At 42.3% G+C, this 23,827-nt stretch overlaps 2 protein-coding genes and 1 long non-coding RNA gene across 5 annotated transcripts; 2 read left to right on the forward strand and 1 right to left on the reverse strand.

Moving 5' to 3' along the window:
* Positions 1 to 2,069: 2,069 nt before the first annotated feature.
* On the reverse strand, positions 2,070 to 3,052 carry LOC127643430 (uncharacterized). Its single transcript, XR_007970516.1, has 3 exons — positions 2,962 to 3,052; positions 2,655 to 2,838; positions 2,070 to 2,285 (listed from the first exon to the last, which is right to left on the reverse strand). It is a non-coding gene; the product is annotated as an uncharacterized LOC127643430 (long non-coding RNA).
* Positions 3,053 to 6,129: 3,077 nt separating this feature from the next.
* Positions 6,130 to 15,153, forward strand: LOC127643406 (poly(A)-specific ribonuclease PARN-like). Of its 3 annotated transcripts, none has more exons than XM_052126112.1 (26): positions 6,130 to 6,206; positions 6,338 to 6,415; positions 6,712 to 6,791; positions 6,885 to 6,952; positions 7,762 to 7,843; positions 7,920 to 7,980; positions 8,065 to 8,227; positions 9,864 to 9,926; positions 10,017 to 10,055; positions 11,591 to 11,633; positions 11,712 to 11,789; positions 11,867 to 11,923; positions 12,380 to 12,457; positions 12,571 to 12,614; positions 12,697 to 12,739; positions 12,819 to 12,894; positions 13,007 to 13,117; positions 13,184 to 13,253; positions 13,333 to 13,388; positions 13,460 to 13,546; positions 13,626 to 13,700; positions 13,885 to 14,050; positions 14,126 to 14,232; positions 14,336 to 14,393; positions 14,478 to 14,599; positions 14,679 to 15,153. In XM_052126112.1, exons 1-26 carry the CDS (start codon positions 6,185 to 6,187, stop codon positions 14,717 to 14,719), a joined length of 1,968 nt encoding a protein of 655 aa, XP_051982072.1. In that variant the 5' UTR covers positions 6,130 to 6,184; the 3' UTR covers positions 14,720 to 15,153. The 3 variants fall into 3 exon arrangements, with proteins under 3 accessions (XP_051982072.1, XP_051982071.1, XP_051982073.1); XM_052126111.1 differs by having other exon boundaries at positions 14,711 to 15,153; XM_052126113.1 differs by having other exon boundaries at positions 6,152 to 6,206; positions 6,338 to 6,360; positions 14,711 to 15,153.
* A 139-nt stretch (positions 15,154 to 15,292) lies between these two features.
* eri2 (ERI1 exoribonuclease family member 2) lies at positions 15,293 to 23,432 on the forward strand. Its single transcript, XM_052126118.1, has 10 exons — positions 15,293 to 17,175; positions 17,273 to 17,355; positions 17,998 to 18,065; positions 18,924 to 19,004; positions 19,087 to 19,214; positions 19,338 to 19,491; positions 19,724 to 19,824; positions 19,915 to 19,996; positions 20,761 to 20,849; positions 20,958 to 23,432. The coding sequence occupies exons 2-10, from the start codon at positions 17,333 to 17,335 to the stop codon at positions 21,900 to 21,902; spliced, it is 1,671 nt and encodes a 556-aa protein (XP_051982078.1). The 5' UTR covers positions 15,293 to 17,175; positions 17,273 to 17,332; the 3' UTR covers positions 21,903 to 23,432.
* Positions 23,433 to 23,827: the final 395 nt, after the last annotated feature.

Raw genomic sequence — 23,827 nt, forward strand, 5'->3', positions numbered from 1 at the left:
CTTCATACATGTGTGAAAATAACACGCAAAACACTTCATACATGTGTGAAAATAACACGCAAAACACTTCATACATGTGTGAAAATAACACGCAAAACACTTCATACATGTGTGAAAATAACACACAAAACACTTCATACATGTGTGAAAATAACACGCAAAACACTTCATACATGTGTGAAAATAACACGCAAAACACTTCATACATGTGTGAAAATAACACACAAAACACTTCATACATGAGTGAAAATAACACACAAAACACTTCATACATGTGTGAAAATAACACACAAAACACTTCATACATGAGTGAAAATAACACGCAAAACACTTCATACATGTGTGAAAATAACACGCAAAACACTTCATACATGTGTGAAAATAACACACAAAACACTTCATACATGTGTGAAAATAACACGCAAAACACTTCATACATGAGTGAAAATAACACACAAAACACTTCATACATGTGTGAAAATAACACGCAAAACACTTCATACATGTGTGAAAATAACACACAAAACACTTCATACATGTGTGAAAATAACACGCAAAACACTTCATACATGTGTGAAAATAACACACAAAACACTTCATACATGTGTGAAAATAACACGCAAAACACTTCATCCATGTGTGAAAATAACACACAAAACACTTCATACATGTGTGAAAATAACACACACACACACACACACACTTCATACATATGTGTGAAAATAACACGCAAAACACTTCATACATGTGTGAAAATAACACGCAAAACACTTCATACATATGTGTGAAAATAACACGCAAAACACTTCATACATGAGTGAAAATAACACACAAAACACTTCATACATGTGTGAAAATCACACACACACACACACACACACACACACACACACACTTCATACATATGTGTGAAAATAACACACAAAACACTTCATACATGTGTGAAAATCACACACACACACACACACACACACACACACACACACACTTCATACATATGTGTGAAAATAACACGCAAAACACTTCATACATGTGTGAAAATAACACACACACTTCATACATGTGTGAAAATAACACACACACTTCATACATGTGTGAAAATAACACACACACTTCATACATGTGTGAAAATAACACACACACACACACACACTTCATACATATGTGTGAAAATAACACACACACACACTTCATACATATGTGTGAAAATAACACACTGCAATGCATCTTGGGAAGAACCTTCTGGAATGTTTAAATCAACCCTGCCAGTCTTCAGGAGAAACGTCTCCACATCTGCTCATAAACCGTCCACTTCCACACAGGGAAACCTCCTCTACGGGGTTTAAGGGGAATTATACTGACATACTGGGATGTGCAGCAAACCAGTCTGTGACTGCCGCATTATCCCACACAACAGTGAAAGCAGAGGAGTCTGATGCCCTTCTCTCCTCCACAAGTCCATTATGGTGGTCATCCAGAATAGAAATGAGCCAATGAGTGTTTAGTGTAACAGCACACATCGTGACGTCAGCTCCTCTCTGGCCTGGGACATCCACGGATGCTCTCTGTTCAATCACGTTTCTCCCCGAATGTCCCGCAGTTTTATTGCATTGTTGGTAATTTCCTCCCTCCTTGAAGATGCCAGTACATGTAATCATCATCACAGGATGCTCATGTCAGCTTTTGCCAGAACATTCGTTCTATTGATGCAGCTGTTGAGCGGTGCAGATTTGGTTGCACACTTTGACCAGCGTCTCTCAAAGAGAGAACATGATTTACAACACCGCTCAAGTCTTCCTTTATCCTCCACACACTCTTCCTCTCTGTGCCACTCCTCTTCCACACCAACCGGTCTTCTCTGTCCATATTCCCAAACTAAATCAGATCCGAGCATCCCGTTTCCTAAAACATGCTAATGAGACTAAAGTAGGACACCTGGGAAGACTTTCAGTTGCAATTCGCTTGAAATGATTATTAAAAGATTTTCTATATTTCTAAATAATTCCTGCAGAAATTAACATTTACATTTATGCATTTGGCACTTTTATCCAAAGCCACTTACAGAGCACTTATTACAGGGACAATCCCCCCCGGAGCAACCTGGAGTTAAGTGCCTTACTCAAGGACACAATGGTGGTGACTGTGGGGATCAAACCAGCAACCTTCTGAGTACCAATGTATTATACAGAGCACTTATTACAGGGACAATCCCCCCGGAGCAACCTGGAGTTAAGTGTCTTACTCAAGGACACAATGGTGGTGACTGTGGGGATCAAACCAGCAACCTCCTGAGTACCAATGTATTATACAGAGCACTTATTACAGGGACAATCCCCCCGGAGCAACCTGGAGTTAAGTGCCTTACTCAAGGACACAATGGTGGTGGCTGTGGGGATCAAACCAGCAACCTTCTGAGTACCAATGTATTATACAGAGCACTTATTACAGGGACAATCCCCCCGGAGCAACCTGGAGTTAAGTGCCTTACTCAAGGACACAATGGTGGTGACTGTGGGGATCAAACCAGCAACCTTCTGGGTACCAATGTATTATACAGAGCACTTATTACAGGGACAGTCCCCCCAGAGCAACCTGGAGTTAAGTGTCTTACTCAAGGACACAATGGTGGTGGCTGTGGGGATCAAACCAGCAACCTTCTGAGTACCAATGTATTATACAGAGCACTTATTACAGGGACAATCCCCCCAGAGCAACCTGGAGTTAAGTGTCTTACTCAAGGACACAATGGTGGTGACTGTGGGGATCAAACCAGCAACCTTCTGAGTACCAATGTATTATACAGAGCACTTATTACAGGGACAATCCCCCCGGAGCAACCTGGAGTTAAGTGTCTTACTCAAGGACACAATGGTGGTGACTGTGGGGACCGAACCAGCAACCTTCTGAATACCAATGTATTATACAGAGCACTTATTACAGGGACAATCCCCCCGGAGCAACCTGGAGTTAAGTGCCTTACTCAAGGACACAATGGTGGTGGCTGTGGGGATCGAACCAGCAACCTTCTGATTACCAGTTATGTGCTTTAGCCCACTACACCACCACTCCAATGTATGAATCAGAAATGTTCCATCATGTGCTCATTGAATTTAGTCTGAAAGCACTGAAACATGATTGACAGTTTAATCCACATTGAGTGTGTGAAGAGTTTTGAACATGTGGCTTCAGTATTGAAATATGTTGTAAATAGATGATCAGTGCTGAATTAAAAGATCATTAAAGTGTATTAGACTGTGTTGATGTTGAGATACTCAGAGTTGTTGTGCTGATGATAATGATGTGACCTCTTCACCTGCTGTGATCTGCGTCTCCTGACTCCTGGAAAGGTCACGATGAACGCTAATCCTGATCTCGAGGGAACGGCATGACTAATCACTATTGTTTCACAACGCCACTGTGACCTTTAACACCACACTGACACAGACATACTGACATCTCCAGCAATCTTCATTTCACACTCATAAGAGATAATCTACTAGTTTAAACTCTCTCATAATAGGGATGAATGTAATTTCTTAAAATAAATTGAATGAAGTCTCATTTCGTAGCAAGGATCTTTGCTGGGGGCAATGGAGGAGTCAGGAGACAACGAAGCAGGTTCAAGGTCAGATCTTTAATTTGACACACACACACACACACACACACGACGGTAACTGTCATTATAAACATAAAGGTAACACTCTCAGAAGTTCTGGCTGCTGTAGCATTCTGGTCACTCTCTACCTCTCTGATGCTCTGGCGTGCCTTTTAAGTCTCCCTCCGCCACTATAATCTCACTATAATGAGAAACAGCTGTTAGAGATAATTACGACACAGGTGACGAGCCTTACCGCTCTCCCTCTCCTGCTGACCGACGCATGACCACGTCCCCCAGACCACACATATATACATCCCACATTTTTGTGTAACCAAAACAATGCAATGCTGTTTTTATTTAATTGTATTATCTTCCCTGAGATCCACTGATAATGTTAGTGTGACAAGTTTCTTTAACACTATGAAGGAGGAAGTGGCAGCCGGGTGAACAATCCAAACCAAACACAACCACACACTGTCAGTGTTGTGCATTTTTCTCTCTCCCCTCTGGCTGTCTGGACATCCTTTTTATTTCACTCCAGCTCTATGATCACCTCTGGCCCTCTGTCTGAAACGCTTGGTTTTGGTCTTAGCACCTCTTTAAAACTTCAGCGTAAACACCCACTGTTCTGGTTGGCTAACATCATGCAACCCCTCGAATACAGCCATATATGAATCTCAATCAGAAGAGAATGAACAAACTCCACAAGATTAATAAAATACATTTCAGTGTTTACACATAACACACATCCAACAGTCTGGAGGTCAGCTTCAGGGATGGAGTTGGGAAAGTCATTCCACCAGAGTGGTATGATGGAACTGAGAGTTCAGGAAAGTGTTTTGGTGCCTCTTTATGTTGGTACAACAAGGCGACCGCAGCTTCTGGCGGGAGTGTAGCTCTGCATAAATGATTTTAGGTATGCTGGAGCAGACCCAGTGACTGTTCTGTGTGCAGCATCAGAGCCTTGAATTTAATGCGTGCATCAACCGGCAGCCAGTGGAGAGAGACGAGGAGGGGTGTAACATGTGCTCTCTTAGGTTCAGTAAAGACCAGACGTGCTGCTGCATTCTGGATCATCTGCAGAGGTGCAATTGCACATGCAGGGAGTTCTGCAATGAGAGCATTACAGTAGTCCAGTCTAGTTATGACAAGGGACTGAACGAGCAGTTGTGAGGCATGTACAGAGAGGAAGGGTCTTATCTTCCTGATATTGTAGAATCTACATGATCGTGTGGTCTTTGAGATGTGCTCTGTGAGGGGGTCTGTTTATCTCAGCGAATAAAGCTGCTGACTATCACCCCTGGAGTCGTGAGTTTGAATACAGGGTGTGCCGAGTGACTCCAGTCAGGTCTCTTTGGCAACCAAATTGGCCCGGTTGCTAGGGAGGGTAGAGTCACATGGGGTAACCTCCTCATGGTCGTGATTATTAGAGAGCTTCACGGAATCTTCTTTTGTGTGTCTGATATCAACACGGATGAGAAGCACGGACATATGAAGCTCCTTTAATACAGGTAATCCACTAAAAAAACTGATAATTGACATGTTGCGTTTGTGCTTAGATTCAATTTCATCTGGTTGAAACAGCATGGCATTTTTTTAGCTTTCATTGTCTTTAATGGCTTTGTTGCGCTTTGCAGTAATGCAGTAACACACTGACATAATGATTAATGTATGTCGTCAGAGACCCTCTCATTCCAAATCCGAACACGGTCACAGGACGAACACGGTCACAGGAGACGCATTTAAGTGACCAGGTGTAAACAGCCATGTGTCTCACCTGACCACATGTGACCGGATCACATTTTGTATTGATTCAAAGAAAATAAAACAACGGAGAACTTGAACATGTAAGCGTCTTTTAATGTCTCCAGAGCCCAAGGATTTTGACTTCTTTGGCATGTTTACCTGAAAGAGCAAATGTGTAACTGGATGTTTCAAATTTTACCGGATTATAACATGAAAATAATGTAAAAACTAGCAAAGTATGCAGAGCTAACCATTTACAGGTCTGTTACTGGCATGGCATCATGTGACCAGCCAACCGAGACACATCTTAATACCAGGTGGAAACAGGTCATAAATGCAGTTGCATACCGAAACGCCTTCGATCTCCTTGAAACATTCCGTCTCTATTTAGTGAGTGTACTTCAAGCTCTTCCTCTTCACCCATTTGAATTTGGCGCGCAATTTATCATTGAGGCAGCACGCGATACCTGTCACTTTTCTAAGCGCTCTTCAGAATGAACCAATCAGAGTGGATTGTGGATCCCGGTTAAGCATTATATATTTCAGTATTTAACACAGATTACTGAAGCGGATTTACATTTATATGTCATGTATCAATACTTGTAATGTATATATTTTAAAAAATATACTATTTAGTGCGCACATGTCTCCAGTAATGCAGAGCTCGTCGTGATATTTTAATGAGACTCTATGGAGGTTTGTGTCTCTGGGCCACAGCGCACCCCCTGCAGGTGAAACACCGAATGACGTGTCGCTGTGAGCGGAAGTGTGTGTGACAGTGTTTCCGGCGGAGGGGGTTAAAGCTTCCAGTGTTTGTGTTTGTTCGTGTCGCTGTTTTACATGATGGAAGTCACGAGACAGAGTAAGACAAAACAATTAACAAATACCCTCCTCTTTAATTTAGAACACATACACGAGTGACGGTGTGATTGTAGTGTATGTGTGTGTCCACGAGTGTTATTGTGTACACTGAGCGCTAATGTGTTTGTGTAGATTTTAAGGAGGTTCTTCCAGAGGTGAGTGTTGCTGTACAGGAGGCGGATTTCATCTCTATAGATGGAGAATTCACAGGTCCGTGTTTAAAAATCATTCATGTGTGTGTTAAACGGTATTAATAGACAATGTATTGATGTGTGTGTGTGTGTGTGTGTGTGTGGGTGTGTGGGTGTGGGGTGTGTGTGTGGGGTGTGTGTGTGTGGGTGTGTGTGTGTGGGGTGTGTGTGTGTGTGTGGGGTGTGTGTGTGGGGTGTGTGTGTGGGGTGTGTGTGGGGTGTGTGTGTGTGTGTGTGTGTGTGTGTGTGTGTGTGGGGTGTGTGTGGGTGTGTGTGTTCTGTGCGTGCCTGTTGTGTGTGTGTGTTGTTGTGTAGGAATCAGTGATGGACCGTCTGTCAGTGCCCTGACCAATGGACTCGACACACCTGAAGAGAGATACTGCAAACTCAGGAAGGTACACACGCGTGCGCACACACATAAACGATAGTGTGCATCAGTGTTTTGTGTAGTTTGAGCTGTGTCCTGATGATGCTTTGATGTTCTGCAGCACTCCATGAACTTCCTGCTCTTCCAGTTTGGCATCTGCACCTTCAGATACGACCACAACAAATCCACGTGAGTTAAACCCATTCATCATATATCCACACTGCTCTGATTGCTTTCATATCGGAAGAACGTCAAATCAGCGATTCATTTGTTACGATGTGAGGGGACGCTCGACCGATAGTGGACTTTGCCGACACACAGCTGGTGTGAAAGGCCGATAACTGATTAATCAGACGATCATTTTAAAATCTATTTATTGAAGGATAAAATGTGTCTTTCCTTACGGGCACACTTGACTCTAAAGTGAATAAAATCGCAGATGCATTTTATTTTGCAACCAAAATCATATATATAACCAGAAAACAAAAATATGATTTGGTCCATATCGCAGGACTTCCATCTGTAAACACACCCAACGTACAGCAGGAGAATATGTGCTTGCACAAACACACATGGGAAACTAAACATGCCCTCTTACAATCATGTTCAATGTATTACACTATAAACACTATAAATAAACTTGGTCAAATAGGCTAATAAATACAGTAATGCATCAATAGTAGATCATCAGCGATCCGGTAATAAAAACATGGAATTAACTTGACTTTATCTACTCCACAACAAAATCATATTTTTATAACCTTGAGTTCAGCCGGTGTTCGGTAAACCAATATATCAGATGACCTCTAACGAGCCGTAACGGCAGGATTATTTATTACAGTTGTATTTATTTACTCACTCTCATGTTGTTCCTTTATGACTTCACAACTCAAAAGGATTCAGGATTTAATGTAATGGACAGAAGCTCCAGTGACTGAATGTTTATTGGCTGTTAAACATGTTTATTATTTATGTGCGTATTCTCTTTCTGATTACAGATATGTCACAAAAACATTCAACTTCTATGTCTTTCCGAAACCTTTCAACCGCACGTCTCCAGATATTAAATTCATCTGTCAGGTCAGAAATCCCCCCCTCTCTCAGCTGTTGACAAACCCGTACTGCTCGAACACTATCTGTAATGTTTCCTCCTCAGAGCTCCAGCATTGACTTCCTGGCCAGTCAAGGATTCGACTTCAACAAAGTCTTCCGCAGCGGTCAGTGTTTCCACAGATAAATGTGATCCTATACGAGTCTGGTGTGACTTTGACTGACAGCTGTCACTGCTGTGGTTGCCGTAGGTATCCCCTATCTGACGCAGGAGGAGGAGTCTCAGCTGAGGGAACAGTATGAGGAAAGGCGGGGTCAGATCAACGGGTCGGGACCGCCCACTTACACGCCCACCTCCGGCTCGAGTGTCCAGCACATACCTGAAGAGCAGAGAGAGTTCATAAAGCTGGTGGAGTGAGTCTCTCACACCTGTGTTCATGTTTGTTTGAATTATTGAAATGTGATTCAGATTTGAGCCATGATGCTTCTAATGGCCTGTTTTCGGTTTCTGGTGTCAAGAAGTTAAAACTACCAAAACAAGTGATCCGGACCGAGAACGGTCATTTAACTGATTTTCAGTCTCCGCTCGCGCTGTTATTTGGTATCATGAAGCAGTTAACCTGTTCAGTACTGAAGCCTCAAGGTTAAAAGCTCACCATTTACACACACTGTGGACTAACTGCAATTATTAATAAATAATATTGAGTAGGTTAACAATCATGTGATGAAGAGGACAACAAAAACAATTTCTCCTTTAAATTCTAACAAACATGTAATTCTGGTTCTGTTCTCTCTCTCCAAATAGTCTCATTTTATTCCTCATTTTACTCTTTTGTAAGTCGCTTTGGATAAAAGCATCTGCCAAATGAATAAATGTAAATTCCACTATATGGTGGAAATCACTACACATTTAGACACGAGAATATATATATATATATTACACAGATGTGAACTGTAGGAGGCGCTCTAACACATTATACCCCTCACAGATGTGAACTGTAGGGGGCGCTCTAACACATTTTACCCCTCACAGATGTGAACTGTAGGGGGCGCTCTAACACATTTTACCCCTCACAGATGTGAACTGTAGGGGGCTCTAACACATTATACCCCTCACAGATGTGAACTGTAGGGGGCTCTAACACATTATACCCCTCACAGATGTGAACTGTACGGGGCGCTCTAACACATTATACCCCTCACAGATGTGAACTGTAGGGGGCGCTCTAACACATTTTACCCCTCACAGATGTGCTCGTCCATAGACATTCAGTCTAATGTTCAGTTCAAGCAACACCCTCATTATTTATTGAATATCTTGAGTGGACTACAAGCTCAATCTAAGTGTCCTATTTCATAATATTTCAATCTGTGGTGTACGTGCAACAGAATATAACGAGAGTTTTCATTTGATGTACGTCTTGTCCATTTAAGTGCCTTTTTAATGGTTTTATATTAATATTTCTACCACATAACCACTTGTTGCGTATTTGTGCTGCGGAGGTTTTTAAGGCCTTATTTTGTTGTTATAAGTAACATAAATGCAGAAGTGAAGTGAGTCTTTCTAATGACACCTCGTATGCCTGACTGATGTGTCCTGGGACTGGAGCATTTTAAGAGTAAATGGTTTTCGTGAAGCACCCCTTCAGAGTTGTCAAGTTTGATGAAATCAACATAACTAACCTCCATCTCTTTATGACCTCCATGTACTCTAGTATCAGATGACTGAAGTATCAGCATTAACGTGCCATGTGCTTATTTGACATGTTGTAATGTAAACATTATCCGCTTGAACATGTGCGAGTGAAGGCGCTGGAGTCCGTTTGATAGCGCGACGTGTGGTATGTGACGCTCGAGGCCGTTTCAACCTTGTTTGCCACTAATATTTAGAATTATGTCTAATAATTCATGTGACGCATCACTGATTAGTACTTCACACTTTATTGCCATGTGGAATCTTAGATGACCTGGGATCATGACCGCAATCATTCCGTTATCTACAGATCCCATCTGTGTGTGTGTGTGTGTGTGTGTGTGTGTGTGTGTGTAGGAAGAAGGTGGACGATCTTTTGAAGAACTCTGAGAAATCTCTGGACCTGGAGCCCTGTACAGGGTGAGTCATGACATTGGCTGGGTGTTCTATGACTGTATTTTTGTGTGTGAGATGGAGTTCCAGTACTCTGGATGATCATGTGTGTTTCAGTTTTCAGAGGAAACTCATCTATCAGACACTCAACTCAAAGTAAGTATCTGTGTCCACTGATCGAGGAGAGAGTGATTACATGTCATATCAATCACTACGTCTGTGTGTTACCCTATGATGATGGACTTTTTGTTTGCCTTTTTTTTTTTAATGTTTGAACGCCCAATTCCCACTACTCAGTAGGTCCTTGTGGTGGTGCGGTTACTCTCCTCAATCCGTGTGGCGGAGGATAAGTCTCCGTTTCTGAGACAGTCAATCGGCGCATCTGATCACGTGACTCATTGTGCATGACACCGCGGAGACTCACAGCATGTGGAGGCTCATGCTACTCTCCACGATCCACACACAACTCGCCGCACACCCCATTGAGAGAACCACTAATCACCACCACGAGGAGGTTACCCCATGGGACTCTACCCTCCCTAGCAACCGAAACAATTTGGTTGCTAAGGAGACCTGACTGGAGTCACTCAGCATGCCCTGGATTCAAACTCACGACTCCAGCGGTGATAGTCAGCGTCAATACTCACTGAGATACACAGACTCCCAGTTATACTTCCATTTAAACACAAGTGCAATATTGAGAGCAGAATTGTTATTTTCGCTCCGTACCTGTATTAACTGTGTGTGTGTGTGTGTGTGTGTGCGTGTGTGCTGCTTCAGTGTGTGTGATATTAACAAGCAGTGACACTGATGAGATTCGGCAAGTTCACATGCTTGAATGTATATTTGCTTCAAACTGATTAGTGTGTATGTATGTATCGGCTCTGATACTGAAGCGTTTAGACTGGTCTGGTATCAGTCCGACAAGCCCGATCCAAATCCAATACTGTTAGTCATGTTCATTCCTGTCAAACTCCAAAAATGACATGAGGACCATAAAACACCATTAAAGCAGTTCATATGGCTCGTGCATTTTATTCAGAGACACTTGAAGACGTGTGATAGCTCTGAGAATCACAAAAGACTGTTTAATAAATGTATAAAATGCAGTGACTTGACAAACGCGCACACTCGCGCAACTTATTAGCCTTCACGCGGTGCGCAATATTTGAGCGCTACTCATGAACAGCATCTCAGATGTAGGTGCTCAATAGTTCAGTTCACTTTTGCATTCAGAATGACCAACAATTATGCCACGCTCAATCACTGATCACATTTTCCCCATTCTGATGGTTGATGTGAACATTAACTGAAGCTCCTGACCCATATCTGCATGATTTTATGCAGCACGTCATTGGCTGATTAGATAATCGCATGGATGATTGTTGGTGTCAGACGGGCTGGTTTGAGTATTTCTGGGATGTTCACACACAACAGTCTCTAGAATTTACTCCGAATGAAACACATCCAGTGAGGGGCAGTTCTGTGTATGAGAGAGGTCAACAGAGAATGGTCAGACTGGTTTGAACTGGTAAAGTCGACAGTAACTCAGATAACCACTCTGTACAATTGTGCTGAAGAATATCATCTCTGACGCGGGTTGGCTAGTTTCAGTGATTCAATCATCTGTATTAATTTGGCACTGAATTGTAAATATCGAGTGTAAACGAGGATTTATTGTTTGTGTCCAGATATTCTAAAGGACTTCACGTGGAGACACTGGAGACCGACAAGGTACAAACACACATTTATTACTCTTCCACACACTTCTCTATCATGTAGTTTATGTGTGTCTTTATTTGTGTGTTGAAGGAGCGTTTCATTCAGATCAGTAAAGTCGATGATGAGGAGAGGAAGAGCAGAGAACAACAGAAACAACAGCGAGAACAGGTGTGCACACACACACACACGTCACTCTTCTGATTGACCAGCTCATCTGACACACTTCATGTTGTGTGTGTCAACAGGAAGAGCTGAATGATGCTGTGGGCTTCTCCAGGGTTGTTCGGATCATCTCAAAGTCTGTACGTCACTCAAACTGCTTGTAACACCAGCAGCCTCCTGTATGAAACTGTGTAATCCTGAAACAGCAGTTTTAAAACTCTTATACCGTTTATAAAAGTCTTATTCCCATTACTATCGGCGTAAACTAGTTTGTGAGGGAATTCTTCACACAAATAAAATGTCATGGCAAACCGGAACACAAAAGGAGTCATTTTAAATGTTCTGTTCACTGGTTTGTTCTATAGCAGTTGATTGGATGTAAAGCTTAATAAAAGCACACATTGGTTCAGTGAGGTCTTGTACCGCCATCTTTGATTTGTGCTCCATTTACAGGAATCGGTCAGTGATTTTATTCAAGCATGAATAACTTTTAAATACGCAGTGATTGTATGCCTTCAGAACACTTTGAATATGATTATACGGGTTTAGAATGACACAAGGGTGTGTAAATAATGTGACTTTCACTTCAATCTCAGGGTAAACTGGTTGTTGGACACAACATGTTGCTGGACGTGATGCACACTATCCATCAGTTCTGCGGGCCGCTGCCGGAGGTAACCATGGAGACAGTGGAGTGTTGTGTGATTGTTGTAGTTACAGTGTGATTAGCTGTGTGTGTGTGTGTGTGTGTGTGTGTGTGTGTGTGTGTGTGCGCGCGCGTATACAGGAGCTGGAAGACTTTAAGGATGTGGCGATGTCGGTGTTTCCCAGGTAAAGTCTGATGAATGACACGTGATCACATGACTCCTCTGGTCTTTATGCTGCCTCATGTTCAGTGTTTGTGTGTTTACAGACTGTTAGACACGAAACTGATGGCGTCCACACAGCCGTTTAAAGTGAGTCACGACTGCAGTTTAATAATCATCATGATCCAGTGGCTGTAATCTGATGAATTGATCTTGATTTGTGTGACAGGAGATCATTCACAACACATCTCTGGCTGAACTACACAAACAGCTGAGAGGGAAACCCTTCAAATCACCTGCAACAGGTACTGACACGACCCGCACGTCACACTGCTGCACGGGCACGACCCGCACGTCACACTGCTGCACTGATACGAGCGACTGTGTGAGAGACACTTTATTTGTTTGTGTGTTCAGAGTGCCCCGAAGGCTTTCAGAGTTACGACACATCCACAGAACAGCTTCATGAAGCAGGTTATGATGCGTACATCACTGGCCTGTGTTTCATCTCCATGGCAAACTTCCTGGGTGAGTGTGAGTGTGTGTCTAAGTGTTTGTGTAGCTGATATTTATGAAGATTTTATTTTCTCTCAGGTACTTTTCTTACACCTCCGAAGAGTTACATCTCAGCTCGCTCCAAGCTCCTCGAACCCTTCTACAACAAGTGAGACAAGAACACACTCACTGTGCTGTCTGACTCAGTGTTTCTCATGAGATTTAGTGTGTGTGTGTGTGTGTTGTAGATTGTTCCTGATGAGGGTGATTGACATTCCCTACCTGAACATGAGTGGACCCGACTGTAAGACACGCGCACAGACTCAACATACATATACATGTGTGTATATCCTTACACCCGTCTCTGTGTTTCAGTGCAGCCCAAGAGAGATCACGTTCTGTACGTCACATTCCCTAAAGAATGGAAAACGAGTGACCTGTACCAACTCTTCAGCGCCTTCGGTAACATTCACTCTCAATGTTTCCCCGACCCACTGGCTCACCTGTCTGTCTGGTGAACTGAGTTTGTGTTCTGTCTCAGGTAACATCCAGGTGTCGTGGATTGATGACACGTCAGCATTTGTTTGTCTCAGCCAGACGGATCAAGTCCAGATAGGTACCACATCCAGAACCGCTTAACTTACCACAGAACCACATTCAGTTGCCCACTGACTGCATTCAGAACCATTTTTAGAAACGCATAATTAACCACAAGTCCCATGTGACGGCTTTCAGCACCCCACTGACCGTATTCAATAGTGTGTGTGTGTGTGTGTGTGTGTGTGTGTGTGTGTGTGTAGCCATGAACACTAGTCGGTACGCTGAGAGTTACCGTATCCAGACATACGCTGAGTATTTGCAGTCCAAACAGAAGAACACCAATACTAACAGGAAGTGGGCTAATGACGGGTGGGCAGATACTTCCTACGGTGCTGCTGCCATGACGACAACCTCTGGCTTCAGCCGGTGAGTGAATCCTTTAGACCCAGATCACCACATAAAGCAGAGTTGTTTGTGTGTGTGATGTTTTGTGTGCTGTAGGTTACAGGCAGTGAAGAGGAGCATCAGTCCGTCTGTAGATGATCAGAACTGTAACGCTGACAGCAGCTGGAGTAATTACGACAACATCAAGATGATGAAAATAGAAGGTGAAATTATTTATTTGTTCTGGATCACTTTTTATATTAGAGTATTCTGGATTTTGTACAACAAAATATTGTTGTTTTTGAATTTATTTCTCGTTCTCTGCAGGTGTCGAAGGGTGTTCACAATCATACACTGAAGCGACAGGCGATTGGCTGGGTCTGCAGTAGGTGCCCCGCCCCCTCTTCAATCATTGGCCCTAATGCTCAGATGATATGACTCAATCTGATTTGCTTTTGTGTTTCTTCAGGCCAAATGAAGGCGGGACACCTGTGAGCCCACTTCAGGAAGAGGCGGAGCCTGAGGACTTGTCAGCCAATCGGAGTCAAGGCAAAAGGAGTAACAAGAAGCACAAGAGGAGGAAGTCAGATGGTGAGTATCTTTTTGTACAGAGAATTATTCCCCACAGTCTCATGAACGTGATCGTTTAATTGTATTTTGTGTCTCGCAGCTTCTGATATGGCGCTCTTCACTGTTCCTCAGGTTTGGTAGCAAGAACAGCCAATCAAAACACTCATTCCAGGTGTAATCGACAGCCAATCAAAAGACTGCACTTATAATATATGTATATATTATATATGTGTCACAGCAGCTCTTGGTCATCTGTGACCTCCCGTGGGGGGTGGGGGTGCGTGCGTGCGTGCGTGCGTGCGTGCGTGCGTGCGTGCGTGCGTGTGTGATATTTTAAGACATGTAAAAAGTGTTCCCTCATTTTTAAGTGTGTATCATCAGTGAGGTGTTTCGTGTCCTGCAGATGAATTTATTCCTCTTGAGGGCCGTTCTGTCTTTCTTTGATTAACGATGAGAAAAAAAGTGTCAAAGTTTAACGATATTATGAGGAATATGATGTTAATATCATTGTGTTTTTTGTATGGTGAAATGTTCCCTTTTCCAGGGCAGATCAAATTAAAGAATCTTTCCTAGTACTTCCGTTGGGTTTCATTTTCTATCCAGTCTCACAGTCAGTGCAGCGTTCCCGTCCTTATGCAGCACTGAAACTCCGTGACCAAACTGATTCAACAATTAATCATTCAGACCGAGGAACAACTTCTCCTCCGACCTCTCTTTAGCTTGTGAGGAAGTTCTACTCGAGCTGTATTGATGACATATTTTAAAGCAGACATTAACTAGAAACGGTTTATTCCATGACTTTTCCTGGGCTGTAACATGCAATTCTAAAATTCCCTGATGTTTTCCGGGACCGTTTGAAATCTTCTGGTTTAATGTCACGAGCTCAGTCATAGTAATCCACTACCCTTATAGACTTGTATATTCCTACGGTGGTTATTAATGTATTACATGTTTTGAGAGCTGGTGTCTGATGCAGATGTTTTATTGAAGCATTAATTGATTTAAACATGATTAAGGCACCGGAGATGCAGTTTACTGTGAACATCTGACTGCTGAATCAATGATTGAAGATCAGAGTGAAATATTGTAAACATCAGATACTAAGATCTACAGTGGCGAGAAAAAGTATGTGAACCCTTTTCTGGTTTTAACGGGTCATAAAAAGTACAGACAAACACAATGTGCTTCAGCTAACACACAACTATTATAATCTTCCATGTCTTTATTGAACACATCCCATTAAACAATCACAGTGCTGTGGAAAATGTAAGTGAACCCTTGGATTTAATAACTGGTCAATCCTCCTTTTGCAGCAATAAACTCAATCAAGTGTTTCCGGTATCTGCAGATTAATTTTGGATCATTATTCCTTAAAGAACTGCTTCAGATCATATTCTTAGGATGTCTGGTGCGAACGGCTCTCTTGAGGTCATTCCACACCGTGACTGGCAGAGGCAGGAAGCGAAACTGGTGAGAGAGGTTTCTGAAGACCCAAGATCAATTGCCAAGACACTAGAGAATGATTTATCCAAGTCTGAGATGAGGTCTCAATGAAGAGTCCTGCACGGGAATGGACTCGAGGTTGCAGAACAACAAACACTTCTGAAGAAGAGAGACCTCCAAAGCTAGACTGAAGTCTGCCAAGGACAACCAGGAGAAAAGTGATGCATACTGGAAGCGTGTCCTTTGGTCAGATGACACTAAACTAGAGCTCTTTGGCTGTAGAGATGATGCCTATGTTTGGCGACAGAAGGGAAAGGTGCTCATCCCAAATAACAGCGTTCCCACAGTGAAACATGGCGGTGGGAGTATACCGATGTGGGGATGTTTCAGCGCGTCTGGACCTGGGAATCTCATCAGGGTCTTCCAGCATGATAATGACCCAAAGCAAACCTCACTTCTGGTGAAGAACGACCTCCAAACGAGCAAAGGGAACATCCTTGACTGGCCTGCACAAAGGCCAGACTTGAATAACATAGAACATCTGTGGGCCACACTGAAGACTAGAGTCCATGCCAGGAGAAAACAAACCTGGAGGAGCTTGAGAGATTTGCTGAGGAGGAACAGGCTTCGACTCCTGAGGAGAAATGCCTAAAACTTGTTGAGAGCTACAACAAACGACTAAAGGCTGTTATCAAGCAAAAGGGAAACACTATTAGCATCAGAGGCTAATCATTTTGACCTGTAGATTCTTAATTATTGGTTATAATTGTGTTTCTATTGTATTATAAACACTCTAAGTTGCCTAAATAAACTATTATGTTTAGAAATGCTGTTGAAAAAAATATTTGCTCCATTCAACAGCATTTGGGAATTATTTGAAAAATAACTAAATATTTCAAAGTTGGCTAATAATTCTGTCTTCAACTGTAAACATATAAACACACACGTGTTCTCTGGTGTACAGCCGGTCCTGCAGTAGGATCGTGTGCGTGTCAATAAATAACGATATAAAACATATAAATACACACATGTTTTCTCTGATGTACAGCCTGTCCTGCAGCGGGACTCCTCTACCAATCACTGGCTCCGCCCAGAGAAACGTCACAGGCCGCAAGGATACAACCGGAAATTGTCAGCGTAACACCGGAAGTACAGTCAGTTCGCGGAACATTTAAAATAGTGTTTGTGTTCTAAGTTTTATTAGTTTCGTTTGTTGTTCAGTTGTGGTTGTTTTAATGTTTAATGTTTCAGTTCGGCTGATTTCTTTGAAACTCGAATGGAAAGTTCCTGCATGTGAAATTCAGCTGCAGAATGTCAACAAAGAGTCTGGCGAAGTAAGAAACATCTAATATTGTATTTATACTCTTTATATCACAAACTCTACACTATGAGATTGTGTTTACATAACTCTAATATTATATCTAAACATGATAATCTAAAGAAAATTCTATTTTAGGGCCATTTTTACATTGTGACGTTATTTTTATTACGCACATTTTACACCCCAATTCTAATTACTCATTAATAACTGATCAGTTCATTATGATATTATCATTACCACAATGTGGAAAAAATACATTCTTTATATTGTGAAGTATTTATGTGTAGTACATCGGTTGTGCTTATCATTTAACTTATTTTAAGAGTAAATGTGTTTAAATGTCCTTCAAATAATGGCACAATGGTAAAAATCGTAATGGTACTAAAGAGGCTTCATTTTCTTTGATATATATATATATATATATATATATATATATATATATATATATATATATATATATATACTTGCATATACTTGCATATATATGCATGTTTTTTATTATTATTGATTTGGGTTTAAATGGGACCAGTATATTTTCTTGACAGGTTTCATGAGTCTCGCGGTGTTTTATTTTAACACTGAACTGATATTATATGTAAGTTCTGTATATTATGTGATTATACTGACAGATGTTGTGCATGTGTGTTTTGTTCAGGGCACTGGGGTTGATCCGACAGCGCAGTCAGTCATGCAGTGAGACACGTCAGCAGCAGTCTGTGCGCAGTGAGACACATGCAGCATCTGTGTTCATTCATCATTCAGCCCGTTTACATGCACAGCAATACAAAAATCTGCTTATTTAAAAAACCAGACAAAGCATGAAAATTGCATTTACATGAGATTTGAAATAATCACATTATTCTTTGGTTTTGACATCAAACTGTGAAGACTCGTGAGCACTAAACCTGAACACAATGTATGAGCCGCTAATAATGCTTTATATGCAACACATCGACCGCTTTATTCATACAGCGTTTATGACTTTAAGGAACCACACATATTAACACTCCTGTGGTATTGACCAACGGGACTCTCTTTGGGATTCGGGGTCTGATGTGTGACCCTCTTTTAATGATATTATTTCTTCTTTGAAGATCAATAAAATGGAGCATGTCTTTTGGGATTTTATGCTATTTTGATCTTATTTACATGTACAATATATATATATAAATAAATAAGCACATTTTGGGAGAATGTTTTTTAATTCACACTTCTATAAATTGAATCATGAATTTAATCTGAGATTGTGGCATAAATTGGAGGAGATTTCTGTCATCTGGTGAATAAAATATAATTAATAAAATAATTATTAAATAATATAAAATAAATGACCAAGTCTTGTACTCTCTGAAAAAGGAACATATGTTTTATTAAATGAGGAAAATGTATTTCTGTCAAAAATGACCGAATAGCATCGAAGGGTTAAGCGTAATAACACCAGTGACCGAGCTGCATGCTTACAGGAGTAAAGAGAACGCCATGGACACGTGCATGTAATCGGGAACGCGACTTTCTCGCAATAAGCTGCTCTCTGTTGTCCATATAAATACAGTCCTTCACTCTCGCATTGATCTTTCACAGAGCAGCACTTCAGATTCCTGATCATCATTGATTTTGAATCCACATGCTGGAGAGAGAAGAACAACTGTGGTCAGGAGATCAGTAAGATACAGATCATAGTCTCCGCTCACGTGTTTCCATCATTCTGTGTGTTTGTCTTTCATCATCTTCACTCTCTCGCCAGTCGAGTTTCCTGCCGTCCTGCTCAATGTGTCCAATGGACAAGTGGAGTCAGAGTTTCACTCGTACGTTCAGCCACAGGAACATCCTGTTCTGTCAGAGTTCTGCACGGAGCTCACGGGCATCACACAGGTGATCAATCACCAGAACACCGGAGATCATATTAACACCACACACACACACACACACTGGAGAACAATCAGTTAAAGATATCTCAGTGACATTCATCATGCGCTGTGTGTGATTGGTTGACAGGATCAGGTGGAGTTAGCTCCACCCCTCCACATCTGTCTGTCCAGATTCATCCGCTGGTTACACAGCCTCCAGCAGGAAAAGGGCGTGGTCTTTGAGAGTGACAGTAAAGGCCCTGCCCCCTCTGGACAGCCCTGTGCTTTTGTCACATGGTCAGGTGAGAATCATTCACAGCAAACCTCACTTCCTGTTCTAATTAGAGGTCGACCGATAATATAATACACTATCCACCTCTAGAGATGCAATAATAATAATAATCTGACTCCGTGGTTATCAGCCTTCTCTACCAGCTTGTCTATCGGTAATGGCAAAATCCACTATGTGGTGTGAGTGTGATGATTGACTGCATGTGTGTGACTCACTGTGTGTGTGTGTGTGTGTGATTGTAGATTGGGATTTGGGGGTGTGTTTGCTGTACGAGTGTAAACGGAAGCAGATCGGTGTTCCTGAAGCTTTAAAGAGCTGGATTGACCTGCGAGCCACATACAGGGTAAAACACACACACACACACACACACACACACACGTGTGTATCTGGTCAGTGTGTGGATTGTGTCAAGTGTAATTGTCCTGTTTGTCAGCTCTTCTATAACAGGAAACCCAAAGGACTGAGAGGAGCTCTGATGGACCTCGGCATCCAGTTTACAGGAAGAGAACACTCGGGTAAACACACACACACTCACACACACACACATTTCCTGCCTTTAATGTTTTAAAACTGTAATGGGGCATTCAAGTGTGCTGCGCTTGTGGAAAGTGCCACCAATACACACACAATATTACGAGACATTGACTGATATTGGATTTAGCCGATACGGTAAACGGGCTGGTGGAAAAGGCAGATTCAGTTTTTTTTAAATATATTTTTGTAATAATGTTTTTATTGATTCTGAAGTCCACAGCAGAGAAACACACACACATTGACTTTAACATTTAACCCTCACTAATAACCCTCCCCAATCTCCAACCCCGGCCTAACCCCCAACGAACACCCCTGTGGTCACATATAATAATACTCGCACAAAGAAATAAATAACATTTATAATAAACATACATAATTAAACTAGACTTCTCTCTCCCCGTCCCCTCCCCAAGAGCCCCCAAAAACACTAAATTACTCCATTTCCTGACAAACAAGTCCTCCTGCCCCAGCCTTCTATTAGCCGCCACCCTCTCCATCTCGTATCTGCACGAATCATCCTGACGAATTAAGAAGAAAGTTGAACAGTTGCCATGTTTCACTTTGTAACATTGTTCTAACCATTCGAACAGCTCAAGTTAGCATCCTCCATATTGTCAGCAATCCTGTACAGCAATTAGTTATTTCCTGCCAATAACTGGTAGTTCCAAAAAGCAACTGTTAGCATCAGCTAATCAGTAAAACCGTTATATTGTTCTACCTCTAAATATGTGAAATTTGTGTTCAGGTCTGGTGGACGCGAGGAACACGGCTATGCTGGCGTGGCGGATGGTTTGTGATGGTTGTGTGTTGATTGTGACTAAGTCTCTGAGGCGGGTGAGTTCTGTCTCTGCACACCTGCTCAGGTGACTCCACCCCCTGCATCACATCACAGCCGTTCAAGCAACAGTAAGGTTGTGCTAAATTAGCATCTTTCTCTCTCAGACTGCGGTGAAGTCTAGACCTCTGCGGGGAAACATCTCTGAGTGCTCGACTCGTCCTGCACCGGTGGCTGGAGATAAACAACCACAGATGCTCGTTTCACCCCACACTGTCCTCAACAGCACAAACAAACCAGTGTGTGTCAGCATCCCACAAACACACACTCTACTGACCACCAAAATGACTGACACGACCTATGACCCCGACACACTAGACACCTGCTGGACAGACGGAGTCATACTGACAGAGGAGGAGGAGCCTAGTGCCTGTTATGAGGTGCCTTTGGGGGAGGAGCCTAGTTCCTATGATGATGTGGCTTTGGAGGAGGAGCCTAGTTCACATTATGTTGTTCCTCTGGAGGCGGAGCCTGATGCTGTTGATGGGCCGTCTGTCTCTGATGCATCCAGTGAGAATTCTGACCGGCTTCTGAGAACCAGAAACTCTGAAAGTTGTAAAAAACCTTTGATCCAAAGCCACACTACCACAGAACCCAACAAAACCACATCAAACCAACATAAACCACATCCCTCCAGACCAGCGAGTCTCTTTAAAACACCCAAACTCCCTCACACAGACCTGTACGGGCCCATCTCTTGTTTGTTAGGACGCAGCGCTGCTCCATTTAGTGTTTACAGTGACCCGACTGCTGACCCGCCAGTCAGCACCAGAAAGCCCAGTGTGTCCCGCCCCCCTCTGTCCTGCGCTGTCAATCACTCCTCAGCAGCCAATAAGAGAACGTCTCCTCTGTGTGCGTGTGGGCGCAGGGCCAGGCGTCTGACGGTGGGTAACGGTGGGCCCAATCACGGCCGTGTGTTCTACAGCTGTCCCGTCAGACGGCAGGGCTGTGATGGGCGACACAAGGGCTGTGAGTTCTTCCAGTGGGAATCTGGACTCCTCCAGACCAGAACACCAAAGACCAGCAGCTGTAGAACCAGAACACTCCGCTAAACCACAACTCTCTCTTTCATTCTCTCTGGATCATGAGGTATAACAACTCACAAAAAGTGAAAATACATTTTAAAATAATAAATCACTTTTAGCAGAGAACCGTACGTGTTGCAGCTAATAGCTTGTGGAAATCTTCATTGGTTCTACCACTGGTACTGTAACACAATACTTCAGTATCGCTCTCCTCGCCCGGCGGAGGACTCGCTCTTGCAATATGATTCACAGCATTCTGTTTTAAAGGAAACAACAAACACACTTTCCACTTTCCAATCAACTATATAGTTTTAAACATTCTGTCATCATTCACTCACCCTCATGTCATTTCAACCCTGTGTGACTTTCTTCTGTTGATAGCTTGAAGATTGTTGTTTGTTTTGCCCAGTCAGGTGATGTCAGTGGGGTCCAAAACATTGTTCTTCAAAATATCAAACATATCAAACATTCTTCCAAATATAACTCGTGTTCTGCAGAAGTCGTTCAGGTTTGGTTCGACAGGATGAACATTTTTATTTTTTGGTGATTCCTTTAAAATGTTAGCAAGCAAATGTTTGTAATCATCAGAGATTACATTCATGTTTTATTTGATCATCTAACAACAGATGCAAACACATCATGACCAATATCCTTGAAACCGTTTAAACTGGAGCACCAGTAGCTACACTGCTAACACCGCTAACACGGCTAATAAGTGACTGTCACTGGTTCTCAGTGCCCCCAAGTAGACGTCCAGGCCCAAACACTGACTTGACGTTTGGGGATTTATGTGAGTCCCTCAGGAACTACATCAGTGTCCATGGCAGGAACGGGACACCCCACTCCAAAGTCAGTGAGATCTGTCTGTCGAAACACAAGAGTATATGGCAAAAGATGGAAATAAAGTGCGTTTTTGAATATCCAGTGGTACTACTTGGTAAAATACATTTAAAGACAGAGATTCAAGGGAAAGTTTAATATAATATGTTAGCAAATATACTAGTGAATATCATAAACTGTAGGAAGTTTTTTAATGGATAAAAATGAAAGTTGTTTTGCTTTATTTAAACAGTGTAAAGTTTCTGTTATTAAATCGATGGTTATATGTAACAGTGCTTAGATCTTGAAATAAACATGCTAACTAACCGTGTGTATTTCAGGTCATATATCAGCATGCAGGGCCATAAACACCTGCAGTCTATTCATACTGGAAAAGCTCTTATCTGATCTGGATCGTTAAAGCACAGAAGTTGTAACACTATACACGTATGAATGAATGAGAGTATGGATGATGAGAGCATTATATCAGTTAAATATGCAGTTAATGAACATCACTCGAAGCTTTTCAGCATTGTGCGCGCTGCGGCCATCTGGTGGTCAAGCGACGAATTACACCTGAGAAACTGCTGCGTCTCTTTACAGAGGCTGGTTTCACATCTGGTTCTGCGACTGATTCTTATTTTAAATAACTAAAAATCATTTGTTGAAGTGATTAAGCTAGTTTGGTTGTATTGGAACTAAAATAAGTCAAATAAATGAATAAAAAGAAAATCTGCGATCCGGATCAGTCCTTTCCTTCGTCTCTTCTTTCACAAGCTCATACAGGCTTCATGTGTAATCAAGGCCGGCGCTACCTATAGGCGAACTAGGCTGTTGCCTAGGGCCTCGGCCTTGGAGGCAGGGCCTCCAAAACATACACATCCACCAATCAAGAGCAGCAAAATACTATGCTGTTTGTCCATTGGATATAACAATTGTCATTCACCTGTAGTTAAACCAATTAATATCACCGTTTACATGCGAGTCACTCCCAACCTCTGAATTTCTGAATGAAGAGATTGTAGATGAATAAAATCCAACTTTTCTGCAAATTTATCTGATGGCGCCGAAGCGAACTCATCCTTCAGGGGCTGCTAAGCGTAAGGCTAAGCAGGCACGCAAAGAAAGTGCAG

Source organism: Xyrauchen texanus, chromosome 5, assembly GCF_025860055.1.
Source record: "Xyrauchen texanus isolate HMW12.3.18 chromosome 5, RBS_HiC_50CHRs, whole genome shotgun sequence".
NCBI classification, from domain to species: Eukaryota; Metazoa; Chordata; class Actinopteri; order Cypriniformes; family Catostomidae; genus Xyrauchen; species Xyrauchen texanus.

What these genes read in the sequence shown, in the direction of transcription:
- eri2 (XM_052126118.1), top strand. Translation starts at nt 17,333, where the DNA reads ATGTCAACAAAGAGTCTGGCGAA. An exon ending in AGCTCACGGGCATCACACAG is followed by an intron (nt 19,215 to 19,337) that starts GTGATCAATCAC and finishes ATTGGTTGACAG; the next exon opens with GATCAGGTGGAGTTAGCTCC. An exon ending in TGACTAAGTCTCTGAGGCGG is followed by an intron (nt 20,850 to 20,957) that starts GTGAGTTCTGTC and finishes TTTCTCTCTCAG; the next exon opens with ACTGCGGTGAAGTCTAGACC.
- LOC127643406 (XM_052126111.1), top strand. Translation starts at nt 6,185, where the DNA reads ATGATGGAAGTCACGAGACAGA. An exon ending in TTCGGATCATCTCAAAGTCT is followed by an intron (nt 11,924 to 12,379) that starts GTACGTCACTCA and finishes CTTCAATCTCAG; the next exon opens with GGTAAACTGGTTGTTGGACA. An exon ending in CCAACTCTTCAGCGCCTTCG is followed by an intron (nt 13,547 to 13,625) that starts GTAACATTCACT and finishes GTTCTGTCTCAG; the next exon opens with GTAACATCCAGGTGTCGTGG.